The sequence below is a fragment of the Eleutherodactylus coqui genome, chromosome 4, assembly GCF_035609145.1.
Source record: "Eleutherodactylus coqui strain aEleCoq1 chromosome 4, aEleCoq1.hap1, whole genome shotgun sequence".
NCBI lineage: Eukaryota > Metazoa > Chordata > Amphibia > Anura > Eleutherodactylidae > Eleutherodactylus > Eleutherodactylus coqui.
Genome location: NC_089840.1, coordinates 83604106 through 83626098, shown reverse-complemented (window position 1 = coordinate 83626098; position 21993 = coordinate 83604106). Strand labels below are relative to the sequence as shown.

The following is a 21993-nucleotide window of genomic DNA, read 5'->3' as shown; positions in this document are numbered from 1 at the left end:
CGGCGCGTCACCAGTGACGTTTCTGTGCGGGACTTGCAGGGGCTCACAGAGAAATAGGACATGCCGCAATTTGTTTACTGCGCGAGTTTTCACATGGTCAAATCGTGGCTGTCTGCATAGGACTGCATTATCTAATGCGATCCTATGGCAGGGGGCATGGGTGGAAATTCTGTGGGAAATCCCACTGTGGAATTTCTGCCCCTGTGCATTTGGCTTTAGTTTTAATGTGGCTTATTGTCAAGCATTAACGTGTTCATGTGTTTTTTAAGAAGATTATAATAAAGATTACGTTTTAGGATTAGTGGCTCCCTCAAGTTTAAAAATTGCTTTCCTTATCTGTGCATTGCAGATGTTATGTGTGATGTGATCATGGGGTGCCAATGCGTTGCCTTGGTGGTATGGGCCTAGAGAAGGTCCTAGAGTTGCCATATGTTGAAATCTATTCATGGATTAATAGAGCAACATTAAAAGTATAATATACTGCACTACAGAAATACTGCAGTATGTTGTGGAAGTGATACTAATATACATTAGCATCACTAGTCTTCTGCGTGCATAAATGTGTCTGTACCTATACTGTACATTCATATCCAAGTGGATATTCCAGGTTGGACAGTACCAAGAACCTTTTACTCACTAAGAGGACTGAGTTTCTACCGACATCAGGTGGCAAAGCTTAGCACTAGCAATGAAGCACACTCATATATTTGGGCCACCACAATAGGAATCACAAGGCAGGCACAGTAACATTGTTATTAAAGAAATATGCACATAATGAGTCTTTTCTTATCAGTTTCCTTTTATATTGTTTCCTCTTGGTCCAATAAAACAATAGGTCGTAATGCATATACATGAACACAAACGTTTCAAGAAACAATTTTTTTCTGGGCAAATACAAAAACAGATACTATCATAATGTTCAAGTCCATATTCATGCAGAGAAGAAACGAGTCTCTTATTAAAGATCACTTTCCTTTAGATTATACAAACAATACCCTGGAGCAGGTTTTCCAATAAAATCACATACGTGAAGGATTAATTCCGTTTACGCTCTTATGAAAGGCCACGCGTTTTCTGTGCAAGTAAAAGGTCTATAAAACATCAATAGTCATGTAGAGTACAAAAATCAACAGAAAAATAATTACTGTAGTCTCAAATTTTCTGATTTTTGGAAAATTTCAGAACTCGCAGATGTAAAATACATTCAGTCAGCTGCACAGGCAAGTGTAGGAAGATGAGAGACCTTTATTACAAAACTAAAAAAATAGATCATATACGCACATACCCATGTGTACACCTAAATCATTGTGCATGTGATCACATTAAGACAATGTGCCTCCGATGTGGAGCTCCTCTACTATTACATTTTTTTTCTTTTTTCTTAATGAATGTTTTTTTTTTCTCAAAATATCGCATCGGGGAGGAGCTAAGAATAATTTTTTAAAAATTCATTGTGGCATTAAAGGTTTTTTAGTATAGAAAACCCATTTCCATATACGTTTTGAGTTAACAGAGTGTAGTCCTGTATTCAGGATCCCCATGTATTAGCCAGAATGGAGGACCACTACAAAAGCATATCTCTATGGAAGACCTGTCCTGTATTATACAGTCAGTCCATTGATTTCTTGGAGCACTATGTAATGCTTAATTTACTCTGGGGTGGCGCTATAGAGAAATTGAACACTTACTGTCAGGTTTCCTCACAGATTACAACTTATCACTGAAGGTCCAAGAAGGGAGACACTTTAGGATTAGTTTTTGTGAATTGAAGATTGTCCAAAATGGAAAACCACTTTAGAGAGCAAAGTTATCCAGCACCCATATAAAAAAGTCAAAGCTCCCTTTACCATTGATGACTGACCCTTAGGATAGGTCATTAATGGCTGATTAGTGAGGGCCTACTATTCGGAATCTCAAAGTGTCAGTGCAGCAGAGCCAGGTGTTCATATCGATGCTCGGAGCAGGAAGCATAATAGAAAGCTTCACTTCCACTGAAATCAATGAAAGTGATGCCTTCTATTACACTTTCGTCTCGGACTACCAATGTGGACGTCTGGCTCTGCTGCACTGACAGTAGGCCAAAGGATCAGCTGATGGGTGGTTGATCCCGAGCACTAGGTCCCCGTCAATCAAATATTGATGAACCTATCCTGAGGATCGGTCATCCATAATCAATGCCTGGTATACCTCTTTAAGGATCAGCCTATTTAGTCATCATAATTTGGTGACTTTAACAAGGGCCAAATTATGATGACTAAATAGGTTGCTCTTGTGGGGTGTTCTCAGTGTGCAGCAGGTAGTACCTACCAAAAGTGGTCTAAGGAAGAAGAGCATGTCAATCGACAACTGAGTCCTGGGTGCAAGGCTCCCTGATGCATGTGGAGAGCAAAGGCTAGGCCGTCTCGTCCAATCTCACAGAGCTATTGTAGCACAAATTTCTAAATTAATTAATGCTGGCTATGATAAAAAAAGGGTCAGAACACAGTTATGGCCCATTGATATGTTGTGCTACTAAGTTATTATTTTTTTTTATTTTTGGAAAAAAAATTGTTGGCCTATGCTTAGAACCGATATCGTGACAGTGTGTGATCAGTGGGGTCAAATATATAGGGATTGGACCCTACTGATCAGCAAAACAAAATCTACTGATTGATGGGAGCAATTACATATTGTATCCTTAGGATAGACCATCAATGCCATAAAAACATGATATTCCATACTATAATCTAGTCATTTCTCTATAAAATGTAACATGATAGAAAAATGTGAACAGATTCCATAAATTTCTTCGATTCTCCTGTCTCTTTTCTTTAGAGAAACCACTCTTACGTATCAAACAAGGTCATTGCAGTAATGTATGTTGTCTTTTAGGAAACCCAAAGAGAGATTCCTCTGACCATCCCAGTACAAGAATCTCAACCAGTAAGAGTCCATATCAGTTATCGAATGATCATTTTATTGCAGGTGGTCAATATTTTATGGAGTTCCTACATTAACAATGTTGATAGTTTCTGAGTTACCTGAACCACGTAGAAGAATATAATAAGGTACAACAGTAGAATCCCAAGGCACCGACAGGGAATATTCATGTTTATACTTTATAAATCATAAACGTGTATATATGTGTCCATTTAAGCTTTCTGAAAAATAAATCATCATCTGTAAGCGCTCAATGGCATATATGGGTTTACCTACAAATGGATTTTTATCAAAATCACATAGAAAGTGTCATTTGTATGAATGGACATTCAGCTCATGGGCTGAAAACACATATCCAGTATCACATGGGTGACCAAATTAGTAATTTTTAAATTTTTTTAAAGAGCACAATGTTCCTAATCATACTTGGTATCCTTTCTTTGCTTGTCCACCAAGACCTTCAACACACTGTAAGCCGCAATATGGTTTTCCATACAGCACTTTAACATGGAGACACTCTGTCCCCCCTAAAAGTAATGCTTCTGGGGAAGAATACTGCTATTAAAAAATACAGGGGAACATGCCACAATTTTTTTTCGTCTTTGATTCCTATGGAAAAAAACCCTCTATATATAATAGGGGTCATATAGAGAAACCGCAAAGCACCAAAAAATGCTGTATACCGGCTCTGTACAAGGATGTTTGGAGCTGTGATACACCTGTGTGCAGGGGCTTTCATCAGGAAAGCTTGTATATGGAATAAAAACCACCATTAAAGGGATTCTGTCACAAGGTAAATGCTGCCCGAATCATGGGCAGCATCAATCCAGGACAGCTATGCTCATTACCTTATGTATGTTTTATTCTTTGAAATTGGACTTGAGCTTAGCTCCGAGTCATGGAGGTGGACCACGTTGGCCTCTTCCTGTGCACAGAATGTAACCATTCTCTCCTTGGTGATGTGGGCAAGGAGAAACCAGAGCAGCCCATCTGCATTAAGGCCCATTTACACGGCAAGATGATCACTCAAATTTCGCTCAAATGGCAGTTTAAATGAAAGTTTTGAGCGATCGCTTTGCATAAACTCTTAATTAGCTACTTAAGAGCTCATTAGTGTGTAAATGAAGGCTCCCGCTGTATGCAGAAGACAGCGGGAGTACTGTCTTCTGCATACAGCTGCACAGCTCCAAGTCAACTTCAGAGTTTGATTCATCTGAAAGGCTGCAGAGTTGCAGAATAAAAAAAAAAACATACATGGGGTAAATGAGCGTACCTGTCCCAAATGCATGCCGGTAGTTCTGGCAGCACGCACCTGGTGAGAGAACCACTTCAAAAACAATAAACGTCCTTCAAAATGTTATATGTTTGTTGCTTGATCTATGGAAAAGGCTACATAAACACAATATATATCATTTTTTTTGTACAGTATATGCCAGCCATGGTGGTAATGGTACCTGCTGCAGAATTTTAATCAAGCCAATAGAATTGTGCATTATGACTGTATAATACATAATATCTGTTATTCAGGCAGAGAAAACCAATCAGATAAACAATTTCTTACATAATGTTTCATAGAAACAGTTTCGCATGTGAATCATTTGTGACAAGTAATTTAGAAACACAAAGAAAAAAACTGCCCTGTAATCACCACAAGAGATAGAAGGAAAAAAAAATCAGAAAATGAGAATTTGAATGAACAGAAAGTACTAATATCAAAACATAACAGTAAAATACAGTCTAAACAATCAGAACCAGGAGACTAATAGAAGTCCATCGCCAGCTCACGCGTTTATAGGATTGATAGGAATTAAATGGCAGCTCGAAGTGTCAAATCTACACATTATAACTTGCCCACTTGTATGGTACTTAGAATGTACATATTACAGGTTTCTTTTATGTGATCCTTATAGAAGATAAAACAGGGTTATTAAAGAAGGAGTAGATTTGGGGATAAAGTTACAAACTAACTACAAAAGAGAGATACACAATCCGTGCTTCATTGAAAAGAGGAAGTTTCAAAGTTCTTTTTGACATATCAGTAAGTTGCATTTTCTACCACACCGTAGTGCACTGTTTCTTGTTGTTTACAGTTTATAGGAAAACGGCGACCCCACAGGAGAAATAGTTTGGCATGTTTGAGTTTTCTGAGTGTGAATCAATTGTTCAAAGCGTAACGTGAATTCTGCATTGATTTCAAAAACAGCCGCCTCGTCACAAGAATTTCTAGTGGTGCGTAAAATTTGTTGAACATGGTTGAAAGTACTGGTGGCCCACGCATGTCTTATGAAAATGCGCTGCGGTGTGGCAGAAAATGGAACTTACTGGTATGTCATAAAAAACCTTGAACTTCCTCTTTTCAGTAAAGTGTGGATTGTGGCCCTATCTTTTGTAGCTTGTATATAAATAAATCCCCTAATTTGCTCCTGTGTTCTGAATAACCCTGTAATTCCAGGAGGTAATAGTATTGATCGGTCTTAATTAACCTGGAATAGCAAAGTTAATAAGTTGTGTAAATGAATTGCTCATCAATCGTACTACTGCCCACTGCAATCTGGCTTCAGCTGTCTTTCTCCTTACTTCTCCAGTATGGCTCCATAGTATGGATATAGTTGGATGCCAACTTAACATAGGAGATCTCCTCTCATTCAAAGCAGGCGGCACTTGTAAGTATGCTGGTCAGGGGGCGTAACCATAGAGGATGCTGGGGATGTGGTTGCACCCGGGCCCAGGAGCCTTAGGGGGCCCATAAGGCCTCTCTTCTCCATATAGGGAGCCCAGTACTATGAATAAAGCATTATGGTTGAGGGCCCTGTTACAGATTTTGCATCGGGGCCCAGGAGCTTCAAGTTACGCCTCTGATGCTGGTGATTGTGCTATAGGTCTTTCCATGTATCTGTGAAGTGGTGTACGAAATGGTCAAAACAGCCAGCACTAAGGCTAATTTCACACGGGCGATTGCGATATTAGGCCGTGATTGACAGACCGATATCGAGCTCGCGAACATGCGATTTCCCCCATGGATGCGAGGCGTTTTTATATCAAAAGCGCCTCGCATCACTTTGGGTAAGCAGCAACCCTCCACCATGGCTGACAGCAGCGGTGGAGAATTGCAGAGTATCTCCCATTGTTTTCGATGGGGGACTTTGCATTGCATAGCACTCACATGCACCTAGCACGTGGTATGATGCTGCCGCTGACCCAATTGAAAACAATGGGTGATGCAAGGGCACGCCCAAGGAGGAGACATGCTACAATGTGCTTCCTGCATTGTGGTGCAATGTGATGCGGGGGAAAAAAATTGCTCATGTGTATGACTCCATTCAAAAGAATAAATGTTGTATGAGCTTCCCGCCAGTGTGAAGGCGGCCTAAGGCTATACCTGCAGCTTTATGATTAAACGTTACATTCTTATTAGTCCTATAACTGTGGGCTCTGCAGTGGACTTGTATTAGTTCTGATTATCTATACTTCTTATGTTACGATTTGAGTCTAATTAATGATATTAGTATTTTCCACTCTCAGATGATGATGAATATTTTATTATAGGAGTGTCCATTGAGGAGATTAGAATGCCAGTTTTTTTTTTTTTGCGCTTTTAGATTTTTAGCATACGGGGTATACATAGACACCATTGCACTTGTCACCTGAACCAACACAAGTAAATGCAGTGAGCTACTCATTGACTCTTGTTTTTCTAAATAATTTATAATCTAAAGTTGTACAAGAAGTTAGTCACACGATAAGCAATCCATCTTCATTGTATGCAGCGCCGTCAACTATGGAAAACACTTCAAAAAGATGGGACATCATTCAGGAGGTAGACTTCTAGCAATACGAAATATTCTGGCACTCATATAGTTTTATCCATGTGTAGTATGGCTAGTGTTGTAGAGACAAATAGATTTCCCAGAGTATCTTCACATTAAGGCGCATTCACTTTTGGGGGTTATGCCGTTTCCGTCAAGGGTTCCAGTATTTTTTATACAGTGTTACACAATGCGCTTTTTTGCCATCACAACATTGGACCCTGACAAAAAAAACACTAAAAGACCCCATTGTAAGTCAAAACGATGCATTGTAAGTTGGCTATGGATCCGACATGTTGTGAACGAAATCCACAATGCTATTGTGAACAGAGCCTAAAAGAATATTCTATTTAACAGTAACAGTAACCAATTTGTACTATAAATCTCATTGAATGCCTTTATACAATTTACTCTTATACTCCAAAAGAAAAAAAAATACAACTGCAGCATTTCATATTTTCTATCTGAGGCAATTATTACAATTTCTATATATATATATTTATTTACGTGGTTATAAAAAATTATATTGTCTTTTGCCAAACACATTTTTGTCTTTTGCCAAACAGTATATTTTTCCCCAGAAATAATTTGCATGTCATAGAAAAGTTAGTTTGCTTCCAATATAAAGCCCTAAGCTTGACCAACATATTTAATACATATTATTTATTCATTTTGTTTTACCACAAAAATAACACAAAGCAGAGCACTGATAGCATTAAAAAATTACAAATGCCAAAATAAGACAATGGCATCTCGGCAATATAATGCTTACGCCACATAGGTCAGCAACATTAAAATATAGATATATTACCAGACTTCGCATATTCAGAATTTCGGTTAGAAAAAATTTCCATGATTTCGAGTCGAGGGTACAACAATTATACATGCGTTTCAATATAAGAATGTGTCAGAGATAACGACTGAATAAGAGCATCCACTTCCGAAGAAACGCTTTCACAGTCTTTTATGTCACTTTTTTGACAGATGTCCAAAAAAAGGTCAAGATATAGTTGCTTCCATTCTTGAAAGTCTTTAGATGTCAAATCTGGATTTTCCAGAATCTTATCAATAATAGCTACTTCTCCTTCTTTGGCCTGAAAAAAAAAAAGAAAAATCAGACAAAGTTATTTTTTTTTTAATGTCATATTTAAAACCACTTCAAGGTTCATGTTAACTTAAAGGAAAACCCCTAAACTAAATACAAATTTGAGTGAAGTCTTAAGCAATTTCTTCACACATTGAGCTCCTAATGGCTTTCTCAACCTTCCCTCAATGTCTGTGGTAGGATGTGGAAAACCAAGATCAGCATGGCTTAATTAAAATTGACAACCTGGTTCCAGATGGCCTACCAGGTTATATGGAAATTATATTGTAGAGATCGGTTCCCCACTCAGGACCCCCATCTATAAGAAAGAAGAGAGAACTGCTACATAAAGAAGCCACAACCCTAGTGGGGAACTGTCCATGCCTCACATGGTCATCTATTCATCCAATTGTATCGACCACCTAGCAATAACAGCTGATTCCTGTGGCGATCAGTTGATTGATGGCGATGACTTCTATTTCCAAAGGTGTTACCCTATGAAGACAACTATGCTGCGTGAGGAAGACATAAAGAGGCCTATTTATCAACCCCTGAATGATAGAATTCTGGAGTACAAAAGTCACAATATTTCAAACCTATGACTTTTGGGACTTGTATGCCACTTTGTAAAAATAGGTGGGGCCTGGCTTTAGAGGAAATGGTCATACACAGCCTCTCTCTGTTTCATAATCTACACCAAAAACTGGTGTAGATTATACCAAAAACCAACTCCAGCTCCTAACTGGAATAGATTTTTCATTTGGCGCATGGAGGTGCCTCCAGATTAAACAAATGTACTAACCCTTTGCAATGCAATTTTTGATTCAGGGTTTTAAGCATCAATATAGCAACAGATAATATGGGTTCCCCGCCAGAAGAGCACATTTACTGTGATCTTATGGTTATTGAGATAATATTTCTTCTCCACTTTAGCATTTTCTCTAGAACTCAACCTCTTGCCCGTGTTTGCATGCGTTTTATGCATTTATGCACCGAGTTACCTTATAAGGCCGGCACTGAGCAGGAAGCACTCAGTAGCTGACTGCAGAAGTCCAGGTTTATATGGCCTTGGAGAGTTTTCTCAGAGAAGGGAACAGAGACGTGTAAATTATGAAATAACTAGTCTACAGAGGAGAAGGGTAATTGTTAAGTCCAGGGTCAATGACTATCAATTTAATATCAGGGAGTTTCTCACCTGTGGTAGTGAGAACTATATATATATATATATATATATATATATATATATATATATATATATATATATATATATATATATATATATATATATATATATATATATATATATATATAAGTGTCCTTGTCGACGACAGTATATTAGTAGGACAGCTAAGCCTTTAAAAGAAGAATTGCTGAAGGCATTAATATAAAAATGCTTACAATAAAACGCACAATATCACGACATTTCAGAGATTATCATAATTGTGATCTGAGGGGGGGGGGGGGGGGGGACTGGTTTTCTCAGCCATACATAGTATAAAACCTAATTTAAAAAACGATTGGCAGGGAGGAAATTTTATGGCTAAGATGTCAGGGGCAGAGTTTAAAATGATCTTTGAGTTCGAGTTGTAAATCCCAAGAGGACTAAATGTAGAGTTGGAAATTTTGGCTTTTTTGGAGGTAGTTCCGTTGCAGGTGCTTTATGTATTTTAATATACTTTAATATTTGTATTTTTTAATTTTATATATCATATTATTTATTTGCATATATTTAGATCATATACTCTTATATGTGTGAGCTGATTCATACTATGTTTTAGGGATGACAGAAAATCGTATTAATGAATGCAATTCCACAAATCCAGTTCAAAGTTTTTATACAACTCAGAAGGGGTTAAATATGGTGACGTTTAATGGAGGACTAATAGCCACTGAGGAAGAAGCGAAGTTTGCTTGAAATGCATGTGGAATAAAAATTTTAACAGTGTAACTTAAGTCAGAGGCGTAACTTGAAGCTGCTGGGCCCCAGTACAAAATCTGGAACTGCGCCCCCAACTATAAAGCTTTGTTAATAGTATTGGTTTGAAATACGGGAAAGAGAGACTTTATGGGCCCCCAGGGCTCCTGGGCCAAGTGCGACCGACCGCACGCTCTGCACCCCCTATAGTTACGCCTGTGAGTCTTAAGTGGACTTAACTGGACAACAAAAGGATATGTAACTTGCACCCATCATATTATTATTTGTCGGAGAAGAGCTGGAGCGGTTTGAACACAGGGCTGTAGAACCATCTTGATACAAGTACTGGGATACCCCACATTTGCCACCTACTAATCCCGATACACAATCAAAAGAGCAAACAAAAACTAAATTTTAATTATTTTAATTTTGAGGGTCAATTTTATGTGCAAACACAAGGCACAGCAATGGGGACCAAATCTGCCCCATGCTATGCAAATTTATACATAGGAGCGTTCAAGGCTAAGCATTTTATTTATCCCCATATCATATTCTTTAGAGGTTTCATTGATGATGTTTTACTAATATTGAAAGGAAAAAAAAGGAGAACTAAATCATTCATTATGGATATACGTATACTTATATTCGAGTATTAGCCGACCCGAGTATAAGCCGAGAAAATAAGTTTCACCACAAAAAACTGGGAAAACTTATTGACTCGAGTATATACTAGGTAAAAACAACCCCTCCATACTCACCTCCCAGCCGGCGTCTGTCTGTGCGACAAGCTGCTTGAATTCTCCCCGCTGTCATCCCCCGCCGTCCTCTCTGCTCGGCTCTGTCAGTGTTGTGTAAGTAAGCGCTGTGATTCGATTGAGCACCAGCCAATCACAGCTGGCGCTCGATCCAATCACAGCGCTTACTTACACAGCGCGGACGGCAGGGGATTTGAAAGTAGAGCAGGGAGATGACAGCGGGGAGAATTCTAAAGCATCTTGATTGGCTGTGAATGATCAAGCACCGTCTGTGATTGGATGACGCTCCATCCAATCACAGCTCTTACTTACACAGCGCTGACGGCGGGGGATGACAGAGCCTGGCAAAGAGGACGGTGGGGGATGACAACCGAGAGAATTCAAGCAGCCTGCCGCACCGCCACTGGAGATACAGACCCTGGCTGTGAGGTGAGTATGGAGGGTTTTTTTTTAAGCCTTCCCTGACTCGAGTATACGCTGAGAGGAGCTTTTTCAGCACAAAAAAAGGTGCTGAAAAAGTAGGCTTATACTTGAGGATATACAGTAAATAAAAATAATTATAATTTAGAGTTTACAGGGGAAATTAGTCAAACCCAAGTTACATTTTTAGATTTGGAGCTATAGTGTAGAGAAGGGAATATCCATCCAAGGATCCATTTTAAAACAGTAGACTAACAGTTATTTAGACTTCTACAGCTGTCATGAGAAGAAGTGGAAGCTAAATATACCGTTTAGTCAATTTGTCAGGATTAGACGGAATTGTTCTTCTATCGATGCTTTTAAAGAGCAGGCTAATATCCTGAAAGATAGATTCAGGAAAAAAAGGTTATCCACCAACGTTGATAAATTCGGCGTATTTGAAAGCATTGATATATGATACTAAAAATAAAGAGCAAAAAAACCCACAAAACTGTATGCACTAATTTATCCGCTTATAGGGCTTCCTTTATCACCAACTATAGCACACACCATGGTGAGATTAGAAAAATTGTGGCAAAACACTGGGGAATATTGACTAAAGATCCATTTTTGCACACCAAGATTTCCAAAAAACCTAATCTGATTTTTTGTCGGACAAAACATTGAAGAATATCATGGCGCCATCTTGTCTCCATTAAAAACCATTAAATCATATAGCATCAACTACAACCACGCTACCAGTAGGTACCTACAGGTGTAAATCTGAAAGATGCAAGTGCTGTGCACAAGTCTGTCATGGGAGAACAGAGGTAAGAATAGATTTGGACGAAAAAACTATAAATTTGTGACATCATATGACATGTAGTTCAGTTTATGTTATATATTTATTAGAATGTCCATGTGACCTAAAATATGTGGGCCGAACCACCAATACATTAAGGGTGCAACTTAATAAACATGGTTTTATTAAACAGTGTGTCTCATCACTTTCTACATGGCCATGATAAACATTCATCACAGCTTTGGGTTACCCATCTCGAATTAGTGGTATCAAAGTCCTTCAAGCAGCTTAAAACGAAGGAGATATGCTGGATATTTAGGCTCAACACTTTGGTACCTAATGGGCTAAATTAAGTCTTAGAGAAGTTTTAGACATATCTACTATGCTGCATTATCCTCGTTTTTTTTATTTTTTATATATTTTTTTTATATGTATCTAAGAAATCATTTAGTAAATAGTTCCTTGGTTATTATTCACCATTTATTTGAATGTATGATGTCCAATTCCTGCCTTTTTAGAGTGAGGTTGTTTTAGGTGTACATAAATTTATTAATTTATTTATTATCCATTTTTCACTCCTAATATGATTTTTCATCCCCCTGATTTAATTGCAGTTAACCATTTATAACTGTGTATACATTATGAATTATGTGTCTTTAGTCCTTACCAAAGATGCTCTTTAGATATTGATTGGATCACCATCAGGGTTCCAATTTATGTTTTTATTGTGTGTTTTTTAATCAATGATCTATTGCTTTAGATTTGTTTAATATGTATTATTGTGCATTATTGTGATTACGTTTTAATTTTATTTGGCCTGTACTGCCGCAGTGAGTGGAGCACAGGGTGCGTTCAACCAGACGTCCACCTCTCCGTGGACGACATTGGTTTGTGCATGTGCACAAGCTGAAACGCAAAATGCGTTCCATGTGACATAGCGCTGACCTCGCTGTACACGGGCACAGATGATGGAGCGCACAATGTGCTCCATGGGAAGGTGGGGATGGCCACGGTGGGCTGTCGCCCCTGTGACATCCGGCGGCGAACATCCGGTCAAGCTCCATGCAACAACAAGATAGAGGTGATTATTTCTTATCGGGTATATATATGTAATAATGTGAAGAGTTTCCTAATGGTTGAGAAAGGCGCTATAAGCGCAGAAACACGTTGCAACATTGGACTATTGTACGTATTGTCATCTGGTTAATGGGTGAGATTTTCCACCATATCCAAGTTTATTATTTTTAGGTGTCATTTTGGATTATGGTATATTTCCCCTTGGTGGGTTATTAAAACACTTTTTGGATATATAGAAGTTTGGAGCGCGGGAGTTGTTCAGACTGTCTAGGCAGTTTTAGCTTGCTCTTTGGATTATTACCCCTCCACCCAGGAGTGTCGGGTGCCTCCTGCTGCCACCTAAACCTTATTTATCAGCAGAGGACCAGGGATTACTTCAGATATCTATAAGTACACTTGGACTGCAGGTGCTGAGTGAGTTAACCCCTTTCACGGGGGTCCCCGCCCAGGGCCAGGTAAATCTGTTTTCTGTGCATAGGGGCGCTTTCCTGCTTATATTTATATACGATATACAATCAGGATGTAGGTTCCCAGCAGTGATAGGACTGTGAGAAGCTAGAGTGCGAGGAATATCAATGACCAGTGATTATACATTTTAAAAGTGCAAACTTGGTGTTTTCATGCCGCCATCTTAAAGACGTGATAAGTACATTATTTAATATTGAGATTCAAACTATGTGAAGATACCACAGAATTCCACTCCACGTTCTGTTGTCTAGGTGGTGGGCGACTGCTAGTATCTCGTTTTTAAGTGTACAACATAAAATCTAATCTAGAAACCAATATAATATTTGCTAAATGACAATGAACCTCCTGCCCAGTGCCTTCAGTATAACTTACTAGATAGTCTTACATCTTCAAATGACTCCTGTAGCCTCACAAGACTTTGCTTTCCAAGGTCAAGAGCACACTCATAATTTATGCGTCGTGTAATCTAAACTTGATCTGTCCCTTACAATTTCAGCACATGGTAAATCTAGAAGACAGCACTGCAAAAGGTCATAAAATCTGCAGTTTACCGATATCAGTTAAGACATCCAAAACTTTGGTTTATGGAAATTAACTGTAAATGCTCCATTTGGGGTGTTGGCTTCTGCATTTATTGAACTGACCTGGCCAAGCACCCATTAACATTGATTACAAACACTGAGTAAAAGGCAGAAACTTCAGAAATCAGGACATTCTAGAATATCTTCTTTCAATAAAATCCAGAGTCGGCAACTAACTCATTGGCTCTAAAAATGTTTAAATATTGTAATTGGGAAAACATATACCACCTTAGCCCACTGATTTGCATATTCTACTCAATAGAACAGGGGAGGCAAATTATAGTACAATAGTGTACAGATAGATGACAATTTTATTTTTTATCACACAAGCAATAACTTTAATTGGAAACAACCCAAAAAGTTTGGACTAATTGACACCCAACTCTTTGAACTTTTTTTCTTCTGTATAGTCAGCAAATCCAACATTTGGTTGAGCATGAACATCTTTAAGGTTACTTTATATGGGGTGATTATCGCCTGAATTCTCGCTGGAAACAGCAAATTCAGGTGATAATCATGCAGTGTACATGCAACTGTCGACAGGGCACTGAATGAGAAATTGCTCATCTGTTTTGCTCTGCTAAAAGCCAAGCAACTGATGGGCCGTGTAAACAGGAGCAGTTCAATGTTTGAGTGACTCTTGCATACTGTGAATGGAGGCAGGTGGGCCAGAGCGATCCTGGCCATTCGCCTGAACGACTATCGTGCGCTTATGCGCCTGACAGTTGTCCCATGTCAGGCAGGTCACAAAAACATAATATGAGGTCTTAATAAAATAAAATTAACCTACCTAGGTCATCAATAGTTAGTTGTCAGGGAATACCGTTGAGGATCCCTGATGATCAGCTGATCGCCTGGCCTGCTGTCACTGTAGGGCTGGACATTGCAGGGCTGGACGCTGTTGTTGGTGTTTGAGGCAGACGGGTAAAAGAGGGCTTAACTCCCAATGAAATCAATGGAAGCGCTGCCTCCTATTACATTTCTAGCACTTCTGCTTCAGACGTCGGAGTTGGATGTGGAAGTGTACTAGAAGGCAGTGCTTCCAATGAGAGTTAAGCCCTCTGACACTTCCACCTCCAACACTGATAATGACGTCCCACCCAGCTGCACTAACAGAAAGACAATCGGCCCGTCTCCGTGATTAACTATTGATGACCTATTCTAAGGATAGGTGATCAATAGAATTTGCCTGGAAAACCCCTTTAAAAATAGTCTGTTTTTGTCATTTACACTACAGAATCGTAAAAGTATATCAGATACTCAGAAATACTACCAAAGCTTACTGTAAAATTTTAGTACCCAGAGTTTGCTAAATTACAGTATATCATATACATCAGCTGCACAGTTGAAATGCCGAATTTAGTGTTCTTTAATGAGATTACTGTTAGTAAGTAAAATTGTCTTCTTATATCCAAGTGTTGCAGAAAAAAGAAATGTACACGGACGCAATGTATCGTAAACCCTATCCAAAAGAATAAGGGCCCCTCAAACTACATCCTGGCCCTTTTAGCCAGAAGACCCTGTAAGAGTCTAGGCCAAGTGGCCTCTCTACCCTGAAGCTGAATGAGAGTTGTCAATGCTCAGACATCTGCCTACAAAGCCACCCAAGCAAGCAAATAGAATTGCGTTCAAAAAGAGGGAAGTTGAAGTGAAATCCTCTGGTATTAGTGTATCTTGACGCCACCGGAAGTAGTGGTGGATTTCCATCTAGTGGCTGGTAGGCCCCTACATCATACACCAAGCACTTTTTGACCTACGTTGTCGTTGATGAACACATTGCTCATGATTCTAGTAACCACTAAGAACACTCATACATAGTTACATTCTTTTGACATTAGGCTTGGTGGTACAAAGATGGCTAGCTATGACCAAATATTTAAAAGTGATGATTGAGGTTCCCTCCATGCCAGTTTCTGCACAAACCTCTATTTTTTTTAAACAAATGCACCATCAACCTACCCGAGCTTTCCATTTCCGTCTCTACTGAATAATATATGCATATGTATGAGCGTGCTGAATAAGCAATCTCTTTTTTAGTGCACTTTATAAAAATAATCGTCTGTAGATCATTCTATGTGTGCAGAAATCACTCAAAAGTGATGATTTGTGAAAAACCTTTCACTCAAAAATAATGGGCATATAAGCACATAATTACATAGCTAGTATGGTTGAGAATAAGACATATGTATATTAAGGTCAACCGAGGGATGGGAAACAAAACTTCTCGGCATTTCCATGTGCATTAATAATATTTTCTTCTAAGTAAGAAATCATCTAAGTCTTTTTTGAAGCGATCAACTATTTCTGCTGTGAGCAGCTCCTGAGGCGACTATGCCACAACAGATTCATAGCTCTTATGGTAAAGAAGGCTTGTCGCTTCTAGAGACTGAACCTTTTCACCTGCAGATGGAGGGAGCACTCCTTTGCCTTGAAGGGGATTTTACATGGAAGAGATTTTCACCACATTTTTTGCAAACACCATTTTTTTTTTACTTATACAGATCATATCCCCCCCCCCCCCCCCCCCCCCCGTCCCCCTTAGACTTATTTTCTCAAGACTATTTTTAATTCTTTTAATCTGTCCTCATAATCAAGATCCTCCAGGCCTCTAATCAGTTTTGTTGCTCGTCTCTACCTTTACTAAATCCGGGGTATACTTTCTATGAACTGTTGTCCAGAACTAGAATGCAAATTCTAGATGAAGCCCCACCAATGCTTTGCAAAGTGGTAGTGTCCTGTCCTTGTGCCATGAGTCTATGCTTTTTGATACATGACAATATTCTGCTGGCCTTAGAAGCAGCCGATTGACATCATATGCTTTAAGGCCCATTTACACTGAAAGATAATCACTGAAATGACAGTTTGAGTGACAGTTTTGAGCGATCATCTTTGCATAACTCTAAGTAGCTAACTAGCTACTTAAAGGGGTTGTCCCGCGGCAGCAAGTGGGTCTATACACTTCTGTATGGCCATAATAATGCACTTTGTAATGTACATTGTGCATTAATTATGAGCCATACAGAAGTTATAAAAAGTTTTATACTTACCTGCTCCGTTGCTAGCGTCCTCGTTCCCATGGAGCCGACTAATTTTCGCCCTCCGATGGCCAAATTAGCCGCGCTTGCGCAGTCCAGGTCTTCTCCTGTTCTCTATGGGGCTCCGTGTAGCTCCGTGTAGCTCCGCCCCGTCACGTGCCGATTCCAGCCAATCAGGAGGCTGGAATCGGCAATGGACCGCACAGAAGAGCTGCGGTCCACGGAGGAAGAGGATCCCGGCGGCCATCTTCACCGGTAAGTATAGAAGTCACCGGAGCGCGGGGATTAAGGTAAGCGCTCCGGTAAGCTTTCTTTAGGTCCCTGCATCAGGGGTTGTCTCGCGCCGAACGGGGGGGGGGGGGGGGTTGAAAAAAAAAAAAACCCGTTTCGGCGCGGGACAACCCCTTTAAGACTTAATGCAGGCGGAGCGGTATACTGCCGCGATAGCTCCAAGAACAAAGCAGCTGTTTTGTATATGCAAACAGCTGCATTCTTCTCAGAGCTTTCAGCTAGTATCCTGCTGAGAACTGCCAGGGGGATACCAGCTAAAAGAATACTATCAGTGCCGCCTGCTGAGAAAATCAGCGAGTGGCACTGATAAGAGTCATCAATGATTTCTAGCTTGCTAGAAATCACCGATGAGCGATTAGTGCATGATGGCAGCGTGTTTAGACACAATGATTATCGCTCAAAAGATGGCTTTTGAGCGACTCTTGAGCAACAATAGTTGTGTCTAAATGGGCCTTTACTCCAGGTTTAAAAAGCAGCAATTTCTCAACTTCCATGAGTCACCAATTACGTTAAATACTATACATGATTGTCAAATACATACTTGGTTTCTGCATCAAAAATAACATTGCTCATTGCAAATACACTGCAAATATAGTGTAAAAATTGGAATAGTAACCAAGGTAAGATACATAAGTGAGGAAGCACTCCTTTAACCCCTTCCCAACATTCACCCTACATGCACGGTGGATATCGACCATTAGTGCAATGCGCGGGCTCAGGAGTCGAGCTTGCTTCATATGTGGGAGGTGCTGGCTCTCTTTGGCAACTAAAACCTGGCCGCAACGGTTGGAACCAGAGGTAACTTTGAACCCAGTTGTTTAACGACTTGGATGTCACTGACAGTGGCATTGGAAGGGCCTAAAATAGGGAGGGGCTTTCTCTGTCTCTCGAATTCCCCCTCCCCATGGCAAGATCGCAGAGTACTGTTTAGTTACTATGGCAGCCTGATGCCTTGTAAAGGTCCCCATGCCTGCCATGGATTTTCTTAATAGGTAGAAGGGAATAGGAAGATATTAAATGTACAATATTCTGCAATACTGCAGTAAGTAATAGCAAATTTGCGCATTTTTTAATCATGCCGTCTCCCAGGGAAAAATAAAACTTGAATAAGAAGCTATCAAAGAGACGTAAGTACCTCAAAATAGTTCCAATAGAAACTACATATGATCGCACAGAAAACAAAACCTAATATGGCCAACAAGTGGAAAATAATAAAAGTTATGGGAGTCAGAAATGGCATTTTTGTAAAAGGAATTTCGTGTTTTTTAAATACTCCAACCTAAATAACGGTATAAATTTTCTATTACCGTAATTGGACTGACCCACATAATAAACAGAACATGTCATTTTACCACCACCGTGGGCGCTGTAAAAACCCCACTCCTCAAAAAAGCACAATTTAGTTTTTCCAATTTCCCCCCACTTAGAAATTTGTGTTTTCTAATATTTATATGGTACTATTGAAAACTACAACTTATATTGCAAAAAGAAGCCCACATGTGGCCCGGACAAAATAAAGCTGTCATTTCTTTGAAAGTGGATATAATAAAAATGAAGGCAAAAAAAGGCTGCAGTGAGAAGGGGTGAAAGGGGTTTTTGGCTTTACAAAATCAGAATTGTCAAATATATTTCTGTGACCTCATTGATCCAAACATCTGACTATTACAGAGACAGTCTTGTGATCTCTATGGGCACCATTTTGGCAGTGGTGGCATGACAGGGGACTTGAACATTTGCTTCTGCATTCTGCCGCAGATAAAACCTGATCATTAGGAGTCCAAACAGACACCCTATGATAATGATATAGTCAGAGGATCCTTCTAAAGTAAAAGGATTGTCCTAAGTGGAACCCTTTAAATACTTTACGTGCAAGTTAGGGTATCTTACTATTGCATTTGCATTCTACATTCAGCACATACTGTGTGCTAAGAAAATTCCCAGAATGTAGCGCTCTAATATATGTAATTGTAGGAGGGACAGCATGAAGAGTAGATGGAGTAGGTAGCTGCATAGGATACTATACGAGGTTGGAAAGAAATTGCCTTTATATTTCTGTCTACACCAATCAAACACAACTTCCGAGCAGCTTATAATGCTGTATGAGTCAACCTGAAGGACAGGCAGGGCTCCTATGACTCCCAACAGGCTACAGAACACAGCCTGCAGTAGCCACAACAGTAGAGAACTGCCTATACATATACAACTTTTTATCAAGTTCTATAGAATTTACAGAACTAGCCAAATGTATTGTCCATAATCAGCATACCCTTTATATACAATGTTCATCCTTGATCGATAATAAAGGTGCCAAGACTGAATACATTACATCAAATAGGAAACCTAGGAAAGTGTGATCCAGAGAACGCAGGTCTCATGACCCTCTCTTGGAGTCACTGCAGGCCCTCCACAGCCACCCGAAGTGACATCAGACTGAATGGACTGGTGGCCAACTAGCGTAGATGTTACTCCATTAATTTTAATGGGACGCATGGAAATAGCCAAGCACTTTTACTTGGCCATCTCAAGCAGTGCCATTGACAATGAATGGAGTCGCAACTGCTTATCCATTCAATTTCATAATCACTGTGGGGGTTGCCGTAGGTCTAGAGTAAAGTAAAGTAATGGCCTCTTGGTGTGAGGCCCCGTCAGCAGCGAGGCGCCCACTGGTAACACTTTTATCACTTATCCTATGGATAGGTAATGAAGGGGTTGTAACAAAAAACATTTAAATGAGAAAAAAACCCTACCTTCCTACTGCCTTATTACTCACATTGTAAAGAATGAAAACTATATGTGGACAGGAAGAAGTATTGTGGTTTGCATTGGCACATTGTAATAGGATTATGATTTATTCTGTTTTCATATGATTTTACAATCAGCAATTAAAATGCAGTTCTAGTTGGAATTAAAGATTAACTGACTCTTTCAGATCGATATTTCATTTCATTGACTTCTACATTATAATAATTAATGTCAGTGCAGTAAAGATATTCAGGTTAGATTGTGGGGCCAAGTGCTGAGAAGGCTTTAAAATGTCTGCTCAAAGCCAGAAATGGGCTTGATGTTGTCACTCACCCAAGTCCCCCTCGGGGCCATTCATAAAGTGAATTAGTCAGCAGGCAGAGCCAATGGGAACAGATAAGAGGAACATTCATAATATTATGGAATATGGCTTGCCATTGTACTTAAAGGGGTTGTACCAAAATAGACTTCTATCACCAATCCTTTGGCTAGGTGATAAAAGTCTGATTGGTGGAGTCTCACTGCTGAGACCCTCACCAAATCCGAGAACAGGGGTTCCGTGTCCTCCTCTTGACACTCTACTTGACGCCCCCCATCTGCAGTGTCTCAGACTGAATGGTTGCCAAACGTGTGGCCGCCGTTTGATTCATTTCAATGGAGCTGATGGAAATTAGCAGAGTATAAGTGTTTGGCTATTTCTGGCAGTCCCACTGACAATGAATGGAGCGGCCCAGTGGATGCACAACAGCTGTTCCAATCTCCTCCTTACTGCAGGGCGTGCAGTAAACGGGAACCCCATTCATAGGAATGGTGGGGGTTTCAGTGGTGAACTCCCCCCTACCCCCTTCCTCCCCGATCACACTTTGATCACCTATCCTATATATAAATGAGAAGAGTTACAACCCCTTTAAGGAATATTTAGGGCACCACTGATATATTCTTAACTATTAAGCATTATCAGAATTCTCAAATGAGCTTTCATGCCATAAAAGAGTACAATAAGAAAATGACAATTTTATATCCCAACAAACTATGCTCAAATACAGTGCTTGTTTAGAACGCCCAGATATGCATTTTTTGTTACCCAGCTTAAGTCACAACCCAACTGCTCTATTTCTCCGAAACAGTAAGATTCCTGTAGTTCAGTCCTCACTAGTCCAGTCATTCCGGTGGTCTGGCCTTGGATTTTAGCAAAAGAGTGCAAAAATTCAAAACCACATAAAAGCAAAATCAGAAAAAAAATGATGAGACTTCTCTGAGATCATAGCTTATTTTCATATTGGAACTTGGCTGAGATGCCATCTTGAGGGTTCTCGAGATTGGTTTGAGCTCTTCTATGTCAATCTATGATTCGGCGCTTGTCACATTCAGTTCATGCCAGATTTAAAAAAAAATTCTGCACCTTAATATACATAAGTATGTACTGCAAACCAAATTATGTGGATGAAGAAGAACTGAAGGTATGTTTCCCACACAGATAAATACAATGCACTCTTCGAAACAAAATTGCCCCGCATGTCTTTGTTATATTTAGGACTAGGTTAAAAACAAACTTGCCATTTTAATAAGAGTCCCAAGGTTCGCTTACATTTTTTTTTCTAATTTCCTACCTTTAAAGTGCTTTGCAAAATTCGCAGTCTGTGAAGTTTTTCATTGACTACTGGATCACTACATCTTTTAATAAAAGACTTCTTGTACTCCAATTTGGTTGAAAGTCGCTGTTCTCCAAGTGGGGACAAACTGGCCTTTTCCAGGGCCCTGTAGAGATCTTGTAATGTGTCTGCTGGCTTCTCGTCTACAGTGTCTGCTAGCATGAAAACACAAGGAATGCAGCAACATTAACTAGTGAAAAACTGTAGGCCAGCAACTTTTTTTTTTTTTTTTAAGACTTTGTTAAAAAAGGTTTTCACTACAAAAACAACTTTTTACATGAAAATACCGAATCAAGATCATTGTCGGCAAATTTTGCCAACTAACACGTGTCCAGAGCTGTGTTACACACAGCACTCCAGGTGATTGGTTCTACTACTGGGGGACCTTTACACTTTACACCCGATGAATTACTATTTTCTAGATCTTTTGTGATTATTTTAGAGTGATTGCCAACACTGCCAGAATT

General features: G+C 39.5%; 1 protein-coding gene across 1 annotated transcript in view; it reads right to left on the bottom strand.

Annotated features, from left to right (window-relative positions):
• Positions 1-7515: 7515 nt before the first annotated feature.
• The window catches only part of CNKSR2 (connector enhancer of kinase suppressor of Ras 2), a 372341-nt gene continuing 357863 nt past the window's right edge, over positions 7516-21993 (bottom strand). Inside the window, exons 23-24 of the mRNA XM_066598620.1 lie at positions 21485-21681; positions 7516-7819 (exon numbers count right to left, since the gene is read on the bottom strand). Of these exons, the coding sequence (XP_066454717.1) occupies positions 7604-7819; positions 21485-21681 (413 nt within the window). The 3' untranslated portion in view covers positions 7516-7603. The remainder of the gene's footprint in view (positions 7820-21484; positions 21682-21993) is intronic.